The sequence below is a fragment of the Psammomys obesus genome, unplaced genomic scaffold, assembly GCF_907164565.1.
Source record: "Psammomys obesus unplaced genomic scaffold, mPsaObe1.curated_primary_1811, whole genome shotgun sequence".
NCBI lineage: Eukaryota > Metazoa > Chordata > Mammalia > Rodentia > Muridae > Psammomys > Psammomys obesus.
Window position 1 is genome coordinate 2,926,894 of NW_026588368.1, and position 12,141 is coordinate 2,939,034.

The 12,141-nt window shown below is 45.8% G+C and overlaps 1 protein-coding gene across 1 annotated transcript; it reads right to left on the minus strand.

Moving 5' to 3' along the window:
• Nucleotides 1–3,652: 3,652 nt before the first annotated feature.
• Fxyd4 (FXYD domain containing ion transport regulator 4) lies at nucleotides 3,653–7,541 on the minus strand. The gene is made up of 8 exons (XM_055604331.1): nucleotides 7,508–7,541; nucleotides 6,128–6,205; nucleotides 5,058–5,090; nucleotides 4,908–4,931; nucleotides 4,392–4,466; nucleotides 4,276–4,312; nucleotides 3,801–3,838; nucleotides 3,653–3,709 (listed from the first exon to the last, which is right to left on the minus strand). The coding sequence occupies exons 2-8, from the start codon at nucleotides 6,165–6,167 to the stop codon at nucleotides 3,690–3,692; spliced, it is 267 nt and encodes an 88-aa protein (XP_055460306.1). The 5' UTR covers nucleotides 6,168–6,205; nucleotides 7,508–7,541; the 3' UTR covers nucleotides 3,653–3,689.
• Between the last annotated feature and the right edge of the window lie 4,600 nt (nucleotides 7,542–12,141).

Consider the following 12,141-nt stretch of genomic DNA (forward strand, 5'->3'; position numbering starts at 1 on the left):
TCCTCTGACCGGATCAAAAAATTCAAGCGTTGGGCTGGAGCGATGGCTCAGAGATTAAGAGCACTGGCTGCTTTTGCCTTTGCAAGAGTTAATTCCCAGCAACCACATGGGCTTCATAGGCATCTGTAATGAGAACTGGTGCCCTCTTCTGGCCATTCAGGCAGACAGACTACTGCATAAACAATAAATCTTAAAAAAAAAAAAAAATTAAGAGTTGGTTCTGCTTCTACTAGGTTATGTGAGAGATAATTGCTTCATAAAATATCTACTCACCTCAGGGAGCTTTAGCACAGACCAAGGTCTTTGCCAAAGTCCCTTGGTGAACCATGTTTTCTTACATAGGAATAAGGAGAACTCAAATGCAGGTCACCCCAACTTGGGTAATGACTCCATAGAAGCTGCATCTGGGAATCCCTGCATGACTTGCAGGTGGGTGGAGACCTTAGCCGGCCAGTCTCCATCAGCAGTTGTCTTAGCTGGTCTATGCCCTTGGGGAAGGCCTAATTTCAGCTTTTCCACACATGTACAGCTGAGCTTGTTTACTTCCCCTGGGCCTGCCCCCTCCTGGTAGGGGCATGTGTGGCCTCAAGATCAGAGAACAACGTGAGGCCATCAATTTTCCTTACACCATTTGGTCCTGGGATCAAACTCGTGCGAGACTCGGTGATGATCCTCTTAATCTGTGGAGCCCTTTCTCCTGTCACATCTTGTGTGTGTTTGTGTGTTCATGTATGTACAGATGATTGTCAGAGGTTAGTTTCTTTGGATAACTCTTAACCTTATATTTTGGGACAGGATCTTTCACAACTTGGAGCTCATCAGTTTAGTTATGCTGACCAGCCAGTGAGTTCTTAAGGATCCACCTACTCAATCCCACCTTAATCCCTAGAGTTATAGGTATGCATTGCTCTGCCTGCCTTTTAAGTAAGAGCTGGTGATCAGAACTCAGTTCTTTTATCAAATGAGCCATTTCCCCCAGCCTCTTGAGTTTGAGAGTATCTTACTTTGTAGGTTTTGCTATCTGAAATTCACTAGGCCAGGCTAACCTCAAACTTGCTGTGATTCTCTTGCAACTACTGAAATGATAGATGCTTTCTGATCACACTTGTATTACTCATTTATTTTGTATTAGGTATTATACTTTTAAGTACCATGCTAGGGGAGCACCTGCATAGCATTATCAAAGGGTTGGGCTGTATCTCAGTGTATCTCTAGCATGTACAAGGCCCCTGGGTTTCAAACCCAGAACAGTAAAACCGGGTGTAGTGGCACTTGACTGAAATGTCAGTAGTCTCGGGATAGAGGATCAGGAATTCAAGGCCAAGCTAGGCTACATATATAGTTCAAAGCCAGTCTAGGTTACATGAGAACTTGGCTAAAGAAAACACAACAACAAAAAACAATCTTCAGCATCACAAATAGGGATGCAGGCATAGCTGTTGGTCTGTCCCTGGAACAGTCGTAAATTTCAGAAGCAACATGGGTCTTCAGAAACTGCTCAGGAACAGGACTTCCAGGGTTTGAGGTCCTGTGCTTGTGAACATGTGAGAGCTTTTGTATCTCAAGAGAGCTATCCAGTCGTTGCTGCAGTTCTTTAGTACAATTTACCATGTTGTGGTATCGTGGGGTGACCCCCAATCATAAAATTACTTTCTTTGCTGCTTCACAACTAATTTTGTTATGATTTCTAAATGTTTTCCGATGATCTTAGGTGGCTCCTGTGAAAGGGTCAGGTTGGGGGGTTGGGTGTTGAGACCCACAGGTTAAGAACTATTGAGCTAGTAGAACCCCCATCTCCTAAGCTGTTCAGAAATTGAGTTAATATGAAGAGGATGGAAAGGGGGTGGAGTTGTGAAGTTGCCTCCTGCCAGGGGCAATAGTCCAGTTAGAGCTTCCAGTGGCTTCACATTGGGAAGCCTGGGAGAGGCAGTTTTCAACCTGAACAGCTCAGAGGAGGAAAAGCTTTTCCATAGAGATTTTGTTGCCTGAGGCCTACTGGACCTTGTACATCTCCGGAGCTAACACAAGCTCATTCTATGCCTTGTCCCTATTGCAAAGTGAGAGTCCCATGTGTTCGCTCATATACTGTCAACTTCTGTGCTGCCGAACAGGCTTGTGATTTGGTACTGTGTACAGTGATGAGAGCCATATACGGTAAGACACTGAGGTCTTGCACCTCTGGTTACTAATGGGAGTGGGGGCCATGGAATCTAAATTTCAGGAAACATTTTAAGGTTGGGTATATTGCTCAGTTGGAAGACCATGTTCCTAGCATTCAAGACTCCTTGGGTTTGAGCCTCAGCACCACTTAAACCAATGTGATATCCCACAGTTAAAATCCCTGTGCTTCTGGGTTGAAGGCAAGAGGAACAGAGCTTCAAGGTCATCTTGCACTTCATAGAAAGTTGAAGGTTATCCTGGGCCACATGCAGTGTTTGGTAGCCTGAAAGCTACCAAATTTCTCCCCGTGAGAATTCTCTGCTATCACAAAGTAAACACAGCAAAACCAGTTGAGGATAGGTGTGGGATCTCCAAGTTGGATTGTGGCTGCAAAGTGATCCTGCATCTCAGGTCAAAGGTATACTCGGCAAGAGCACAGCTGAGCTTCATATGCCTTGGCTTGTGAGACAGATCTCAGTTGAGGTCTGTTGCTGGAGACCTTGCTTTGTCTGACCAGGCCTCCAGCAGGATGGAAGAGCACCACAGCGCGCCCGCCTCAAGGGGGCGCTGATGTGAAACCGCTGTAGCGCTGGGATCTCAGCTGCATTGCAGTCACACTTCTTGCATTACAGCCCAGGTCATTTTGTCCCCTGGACATTTGTATGCTCGGTGCTCCTCTTACCCAGCACAATTGTGTAGCAAATTTTTCTTGCTTTTCACCTTTGGGGTGAAATTCAGGTGCCTCTTGAGTCTGTTTCTGGGCCTCTGCTGCTAGCTAGCTGCCCAGTTTCTGCTCCAGACACCCAGCATTCTGCCTTAGCCAAGAAGTGGGCTGGTACCTTCGCTATCAAGAGGTCCCCATCTTAGGACCCTCTGAGTTCTGGCTTTTTGCCACTCAACCCTAATTATTGTCTTGTGATTTGGTGGATGCACTCACATTCCAGGACATTGGAGGCTTCCCGTGTACTGGTATGAGGGCCTTACAAGATTTTACCAGGTTAGTGAAGTCTCAGTGTGATGGTGTTTCAGAGTGGCTAAGCTACTGAGGATCATTCTAGGTTACATCATGTAGAGGCAATTTGTGTCATCAGAACTTCTAGGGTCTCTAGGCACAGAGTAAAAATTCTAGTCTTTGGATAAAACATTTTGGTATCTTTTAGAGTGGTTTCATTCCCATGGGTCTTGCTGGTCTAGGAGCCATGGGAAAACATTTGGGCACACAGTTATGAGGAGGTTCTCAAAGCAGGATCTTCCTGAGAGTGGGCTTCCAGATAAAAAGCTATAGGGGGCAGACACTCCTGCATCTCTGCATTCTCACCACATCTATGGGGTGGGGGAGGGATAGTCACAAGATCATAGAAAGGAGCAGCAAGACCAGTTTAATATAAAATAAGCTTTGGACACCCTTCATTATCTCCGAAGACTTAACATTATGCTCTAGAGAGGCCATCCTGAAGAGGAAAGTCTCCAGAGGGGAAGAAGAGCAGGAGGCTGGCAAGAGCTGCCTCCAACTTGGTCCTGTGTTCAGTTCAGCAGGTACTGGCAGAGGCTGTAGAGAGTTGGGTTGGTTCTTCAGTGACCTATTCCCTCTGTTATCCCATCCCTCTCCATTCCTGCATCCCACCAAATGCCCAGCTCACCTGGAGTGATGAGTGGAGTGGCTTTCCCAGGTAAGGAACTAGAGAAAGGAAGCACTCAGGTGGACATCAAGCTCTTCTGTTGTCTCCTCAGTACTTCCCATGACCCTCTCCTACAAGGGTATACCTTACATTTATGTACTTGAGCTTTTGAGACAGGCTCTTCTGTAGTAGCTCAGGCTAGTCTTGAATTAGGTATGTAACCAAAGATGATGACCTGCAAATCTTCCTACCTCTACCAAGTGCTGGGATTACAGGGTGTGCACTGCCATGCCCATACTTTCATTCTCCTCTTCCATAGTAACTTACATGAAAGGACAGGGTTTCCTATGATTTGGGGCCCTTGAGACTTTATTATCTTCAAACATCCTACTTTGAGCCCAATGCATAGGCAGGCTGTAGTGGTTCTGTTGGTCCTAAAATGTCACCACATAGCTATGTTCAGCCAAAGGTACATACAGCTGGGTCACTGTCTTACCTGGGCTTATGCCTGCGCCTACATTTGCACTTGCCACCTGGGAGAGGAAGAACGTAGTCAGGTCCATCCTGAGAACTGAGCCTTTCTCTCCCCACTTTGCCGGTCCCTCTACTCACTTAGTGCTAGGGCAATTCCAGCGATGCACAGGAGCCCTCCAAAGATCATTCCACCCAGTTGCAGGCTCTCCCAGTCTGGGGCCAGGGTCAAAGAGGAGATAGACAAAGTGCCTCAGAGTACCGTCATATATTCATTCAAAAAGTATTTATGGGTTTGGGGTGTAACTTTGTGGGAGGCCTTTACAAGCACCCACTTGTGATATAAATGAATGCTTGCCCACATGGCACTTACATCCCAGGCAGTGAAAAAGAGACCAAGTGGTTTAATAGGTACATCATATAATAGTATCTCATGGGGACACAAGCGCCATGAGAGAAGAAAGAAGAACCTAGGGAAAGGACAAGGTTCACTGGGCTCAGTCCTGGCATCCAACCCTAGCTCCATGCCCCAGGGCACCCTCTTTCATCATTGCATTGAGCTCTTATAAGGAACAGGTTTGGTGTCCCACCTCACTTCGTACTGGGTTAAGTAGACAAAGGTCTTAAGCAGGGGTGATGGTTGGCATGAGCACTTACCATAATAGAAGGGATTGTCTTTATCTGCAGTAAGTGAAAAACTAAGTAAGTAAACTAATAACAGAACTAGGAGACAGGATGGGGGTGGGGGGCTCTTAGAAGGGAAATGCAGGCAGGTGGCACTTGTAGGGTGCAGTGGTGGGTACTCACCAATTAGGTCATTGGCTTCTGAGACAGGCAGACCTGTGTGGGAGGAGCAGAAGTAGGTGTTTATCATATTGGTGTCTAAAAAGCTAGCTCTCTAGAGCAGTCTGGGGAGTGACTCTACCAGATCCCTTATTCATATTTTCACCAATCCCAAGCAGGCCTTGGCTTTTGCAATTCACTCTGAGACCCATTGCTTCCCTTACTATTGTCTTGCTATTCTTTCTTGTGCTCGGAACAGGATGGTTGATTTATTTTTTAGCCTTGCCAGAGAAGCTTTGGATAGAGCAAAGCCCTTTGCCTCTTTAACCCTTTTTCTTCTTTTAAAAACAAAAAACAAACCCAAAAAACTTAATTCTGCCGATTCTAGTGCAGCATGCATGGCAAAGCACGGGAAGTGGGGAGGAGCAACCCTGTGTCCTTGCATCCTGCCTTGCCTTGTTCCTAAGCATAGATAGACTGGCTGGAGCCAGTCTGTGTTGGGAGCAGGCGTTGTTCCTGTGGGCAGTAGCAGGCAGGCAGGCATAGGTTAAGCAATTGTGAAAGGCAGAGCAGAGGAGAGAAAGATTTGTTGTGGGTGAGCATGTGAGAGGGGTTCCGACATGTCTAAATGTTAGCAGAAGAGCCCTCCCCGAATGGGCCACCAAATGTTAGTGTTTATATAAAAATGATGCCAGCATACAACCGATCTTATATGAAAGGTATATTCGGGGGAAGGGAAGCAGAAGAGAGTTAGGTCCTGAGTGAGCCATGAGGGCAGAGAGACAGACACAGACACAGAGAGAGAGAGAGAAGAGAGAGAGGAAGTCAGAGATGGGACACCCTAACAAGAGAAAGAGGAAAGATACCAAAACGGCGAGGGTAAGAGCAAGAGAGCTGCTCTTTAACAGTCTACCTTGGTATGCCCTGTCCATTTTTCACAGTCTACTGACTCAATAGCCATTAAGCATTTTTTTTTCAATGCCCTCATTCCACCTATACTAGTGTTTCACGAAGCTGACAGTTTAAATGTAAACACATTTATTGGGCAGCACTCCTTCTCTGGGGAGAGGCTGTCTGGTCTCAGGAGAACTTACCTGCTAGCACCAGGAGAAAGGCACAGCTTATTCCCGCCATGTCAAGACACAGGTCAAGACACAGGTCAAGGCTGCAGGCTGCTGGGTGAAATGCAGAGGAGAGGTGGGTGGGCTTGGGTCTGTGACCTGTGATCTGCCACAGCTCACCCCATTAGTAAGAGGCAGAACTGGGGTGAGAATTAGAGGTGGGAATTCCATGTAGGGAAGTGTTTACCATAAGAAAATGACTACTTTCCACCTTCATATCTACAGATGGCACTAGTGACTGCCTGGGTATGTGGATTGGTTAATTCTAGTTGTGTTCGGAACAGAGGGTTCTGTGAAGAGCTTTATAAAGACACTATCTCTTTCATAGCAAAAGGGAATTGAAGATAAAACCAATGTTCAAAGCGAGGTGTCTGTTCTAAGTCATGGTAGAAGCTAGGCTTTCCTAACCAGATGTTCAGGCCCTGGCTATTTTACTTGGAAACATCTGGGCCTAGGGTAGCCATGCCTGTACAGGTAATCTCAGAACCCAGCCCCAGGGCTGGAGGGTGCAGTTCCAAGCCTCCTCTTCCGGAGCCAGGGACTCTGCTCCAAAGAACTAAGATCCACTCAGAGCAAAGGGACCTCCTGGAGATGTCTGCTGGTGTGTGAGACATAGCCCCTTTCTCCTGTGAGTACATCCTACCCAGGGCCTGATTTTTACATTGTATGTGACAACCCTTGTCCATCCTTTCTTGCTGCATAATGGTAGCTATAGGCAAATGTCAAGGATTCAGTTGTGAGGCCGTTGTTACTATGTACTGTACTTAGCTCTGGCTGGCCCTGAACTCAGAGATCTACGTGCCTCTGTCTTCCAAGTGTTGGAATTAAAGGTGTTTGCCACCACTGCCTGGATGAGCTATGATAGGTCAATCCTAAAAAAATACGCCTAGCACTGAAAGCCTGCTACAATACAAACCACATGGGCCTTTTGCCCTAAGATGGAACACTGGATGAAAAACTCCTGGTCATGGGGGTTTATAATCTAACCAGTCTCTGAAGCTGTTTTTGTTTGTTTGTTTGTTTGTTTGTTTGTTTGTTTGGTTTGTTTGTTTTGGCCAGTCATCAGTTTCTCCTACTCCCTCCCTCAAACCCACAGCTCCTGCGTTATGCCTCACTTTCATTTCACATGTACTTCTGCTAAAGGTTTGCTTTTGCTTCCTCTAGTCCCAAACTCTGCACAGTCATAAAGTCAGAATCCTCCAGGCCCAGAGAGGCCATCTCTGTTCTCACAACCCCCAAATAGTCGCTTACTTCTTAGAGTCCTGGTGTCAGCACCCAGCACCCCTTCCTCAGATGGTCTCTCAGCCACCCCTTCCAAGTGGCACACTGACGCCCCAGCAAGTATCTACTCACCCTGGAGATCACTTGAGCAAGGTGAGTGGTGCGGTGTTCAGAGAGCAAGTCTGAGGACAGCCTGGGTGGGTTCCGCTCTTTAAACCCAGGGGCCCCGCCCTGGGCTACACATAGCTGTCTGGAGGGAACTGGTCCTACCTCTTATGCTTCTGTAGCCAGCCCTCCCCAACTGCTCTTAAGGACACAGCTCACTTACCACACCCAGGGTAGAGCCAGTGCTGGGTCTCAGACTGCTTAGAGCTAAGGAATGAGTGAAAGAAGGGAGAACTATGACCACTGGGTTTCAGTCCCTGTCCCAGAGGAAAAGGGGCCTTCCTTAGTCTACCTAGGTCTTAAAAGAAAGCTGCTAGGGTTGGTAAGAAGGCTCAGCAGGTAGAGGTGCTTGCTACCAAGATTGAGCATCCCAGGCTTCAGCCTCAGAATCTACCAGGTAGAAAGAAAGCTGACTCTCACAGAGGCAACAGAGGCACACAACTAACAAATACAATAACTTAAAAAGTCCACGGGGTCTTGGGTTCTAAGGCTTCTTGTGCCAACAGTGGGGGTTCAGGCTGTGTGAGGTACCTTAGGGACAGTGAAGTAGAAAATAGAGACGGACAGCATTATTATTTTTATTGGAATCCGGTGTTCATGCAGAGAAAGGGCTGGGTCTGATAGGGATCCTTTAGTTAGACCCTGGCACTTTGTGACTCAAGGACCCTACTTGAAACTAGAATAAGAAACTTTGCTGGCCCAGGTGGAGTCTGCCTGCCTTACAAAGAGGGAGGGATATGCCAGGCAGGGGACAGCCTGATTTGTCCACTGCTGTCCAGATTCATCCTACCATGTGCCTTTGGATGGTACTAGGCCTCTCTGCTCTTTTCCAAGGGAGGGAGACTTGTCCCTGTCCAGGGGGTCATTGCAGATGAGTTGATGGTATCTGTCTTGGGTAGATGGAGGAGGGCTGTTAAAAGGCTTAACAGTTATTTTCCTTTAAATTTTGCAAATGTGTGCTGTCTGCATGGTTATCTGTACCATATGTGTGCCTAGAGCCCACAGAAGGCAGAAGAGAGTGTCAGATCCCCTGGAACTTGAGTCGCAGACAGTTGCAAGCAGGCATATGGGTGCTGGGACTCTAACCCAGGTCCTCTGAAAGAGTAGCCAATGCTCTTAACTGCTGAGCCATCTCTAGTCACCCTTCCCCGAGTACCTTTTTTTTTTTTTTTTTTTTTAAATAGAACATTTCACAAATTTACATTTCATCCTTGTTTAGGGCTGTGTTTTCAACTTTAGTATATGTGCTTGCTGATACAAACACAAAAATATTTGTGTGTGTGTATATCCAGTATATGCATTGTGTGCATGTACCTGGACAGATTGATGCCTGGTGTGTACCTCTTACTTTTTTTTTTTTTTAAGACACGGTTTCTCTGTATAGTCCTGAACTCTCTATGTAGACCAGGCTGGCCTGGAACTTAGAAAGATCCATCTGCCTCTGCATTCCAAGTGCTGGGATTGAAGGTTTACACCATCATCTTTTGTTTATTCTTTGACAGTTTCTTAGGTACATACAATGTATCTTGATCATATCCACCCAAACTCTACCCTCATGCTTCTCTTCTTCCCTGTCCTCTTCCTCTTCTTCTCTCTTGAGTTATTACTGTCTGCTGGATTGTTGACTGATTTTGTTGGCTTGATCTTGTGCAGGTAAGCATGCTGCAGTAAGTTCATGAATGCAGCAGCCATGTCAAGTCCAAAAGACCACATTTCACCAGCCTCCACCCGCCAGCTCTTATGTTCTTTCCACCCCTCCTCCTCAACAGTCTCTAAACCTGTGGTTGTTGATACAGAAGTCTCATTAAGGCCAAGCTCTCAGCCAAGTATGGTGTCACATGCCCGTTATCCCAGCACTCAGGAGGGAGAGGCAGGAGGATCTCTATGAGTTCTAGGCCAACCTGGCCTACACAGAGAGCTCCAGGACACCCAGTAAGACCCTATCTCAACAATACAGCCTAACACAAAACAAAACAACCAAATAAGTAAAAAAATAAAAAGACTGAGCAGTCCAGCCTCTCTTATTCTCAGAACTTTGACCAGTTACAAGTCTGCATTAACTGCTGACCACTGCAGAGAAGCTTCTCTAGCCAAGGCTAAGGAAAGTAGTGATCTAAAGGAATACACAGATAGTTAGAATGTGGTTCCAAAAACATAACCATCTAAGCAAAGCAACAGTAGTACGTTCCCGGAGCCTGTAACCTCTTAGCCAGCACTTTTGACCAGGTTTACAGCACCAGCTCTGAATTCCCTCCTGTGGAGCAGGCCTTCAAGCCAACCCAAAGGCACTTGGTTACCCCAGGAATGAACGTCCTAACGCTATGGCATCAATGGGCACATCTTGCCAGGTTGGCTTATAGCAGAAGGGGTGGCTGTAGGGATGCCACCATGGCTTTTCTCTCCCAGCAACCTGCGTAGGTACCTTCTGGCATTATGGAAGCTAGTTAGCAGAAGGAAGGCTTTTGTTTGTTTGTTGGCTTGGTTTTGAGTATCCCAGTGCCTCTTTTATTCAATGTCACCAGGGAAGAACTGATCTGCCAAAGAACATTCCAGTAAGTGAGACTTGTTTCTAAAGACTATATAGTTTTATGGGGTTGGCACAGTTTTGTAAAATGTATTGTACATGCCTCCAGAGTCCTCACTTGAGTCCAAAAGCTCAAGAGGCTCTGAACTCCTTCATACCACAAACCAAACCATCATCATCTCTTCATCACAGCATCCACCAGCGCCTGACCAGGACAGATACCTAGTCAAGGTGTGTAGATAGGAATGGATGATAACACATAGGTTGAGCAGAGGTCATAGCACAGTTAGTCGGATGGTGGCCTCATTGCTTTTTGCATTTCTAGCTTCTCCTGACAGAAGCAGCTTCAGAAACTTGGGCTCACAGTTGCAGGTTATACAGTTTGTGGTGTGGGAAGCCATTCAGCTGAGCTGCCTCAGGCCACCAGAGCAGGACTGTAGGAGACAACCTGTTCAGATAGTTTCAGAGGTTGGTCCATTCTCATCATGGTGAGGAGCATGACATCATGCAGGCAGACATGGTGCTGGCAATGTAGCTGAGAATTCTACATCCTGATTTGCAGATAGCAGAGGGAAAGATTGCCTGGGCCTGGTGTGGACTTTATTTTTCAAAGGAAGTCTTTAGGTCAGTTCCAGGTTGATTTCTCTTTGTCGTGCAAACAGAGTGTGTGGTGTCTTCTGCAGTGGGGTCCTACCACTTGGTTCTGCTAGACCAAGAGCTAACAGCAATAGCCTGTGTTGTTTGGGGGCCCTTGGGCTTCCCTGGTCTGTAACTCATTGGGAGGGAACCCATGCCTGATCCTGAGATTTTCATTTTATAACCCACGTGTTTAGAGGCAATCATCTTCCACCCATGTAAGATATCAGTTCAAATTCCTTCTGTTTTTCTTTTTGTTTGTTTGTTTCAAGACAGGGTTTATCTGTGTAGCCTTGGCTCTCCTGGACTTGTTTTGTATACCAGGCTGGCCTCCAACTCACAGAGATCCGCCTGCCTCTGCCTCCCCCAGTCCTCGGATTAAAGGCGTGCACCACCACGCCTGACTTTATTCTGTTTTTTAAATTATGTTTTTAAAATGTATTAGAAGGTAGTGGGCTTTCATAGAAATGTTTATATACCTTTAGTTTTATTTTACCCACCCTTCCCCTTACCTCCCTACTTCCTGCCCCATTTTAGTGCAAAGCTTTAACTGCCAATATTCTTGCCCATACCTTCATATCACATATGTTCTGTCTCCTTAAGAACCCTCACCTCACCCTCTCATGGGCTCTTCCTAGCTTTCTGGCCTCCCTATGAAACACATAAGGCTAGAAACTGAAAGCTATGATCCATATATGAAGGTGAACACACCTGACAATTTTTTTTTCTTGGTCTGCCACTTTGGTTTAGGTTTCTATTGCTATGATAAAGACCATGACAAATGTCCAGGGGTGACATCACCACCAGCTAGGCTCTCCCACATTGACTATTAATCAAGAAAATTGCTTGATTTGTCTAGAAGTCAATATTATGGAGGCATTTTCTCCATTTCTTCTCTGATACGGAGATGTTTTCTCAATTATTCCCTCTTCCTAGATATGTCTAGGTTTGTGTTAAAAAAAAAACACAACAAACCAACAAGCATACTTGCATTAACTCAATTAGTATAATATTTTCCATCAGCATCCATTTTCCTGCAAATTTCATTTTTTCTTAAAGCTGAGTAAAATTCCATTTTGTGTATGTCCTCATTTTCATTATCTGTTCATCAAGTGATGACCTTCTAGGCTGCTTCTATTTTCTAGCTTTTGTGAACAGAGCAGCAATGAACATGAAGATGCAGGTTTCTCTGTAGATGCAGGGTCCTTTGGCTGTGATCTGAGGAATGGTGTAACAGAACATATGGTGGTTTTATTTTTAGCTTTCTGAGAAAGCTCCACACTGACTTCTATAGTGGCTGTGCTGACTTATACCTCCCTCCCACCTTACGAACAGTGAATAACATTTTCTCTTTCCACATCATTGCCCGTATTTGCTGGCATTTGTTTTGAAGATCTATTTATTTGAAGATTTTTTTTTATTATTATTACTTAAGCTTGAT

What these genes read in the sequence shown, in the direction of transcription:
- Fxyd4 (XM_055604331.1), bottom strand. Translation starts at nt 6,167, where the DNA reads ATGGCGGGAATAAGCTGTGCCTTTCTCCTGGTGCTAGCAG. An exon ending in CTTTCTCCTGGTGCTAGCAG is followed by an intron (nt 5,091 to 6,127) that starts GTAAGTTCTCCT and finishes CCTCCCACACAG; the next exon opens with GTCTGCCTGTCTCAGAAGCC. An exon ending in AGGCGCAGGCATAAGCCCAG is followed by an intron (nt 3,839 to 4,275) that starts GTAAGACAGTGA and finishes TCCTTTCTCTAG; the next exon opens with TTCCTTACCTGGGAAAGCCA.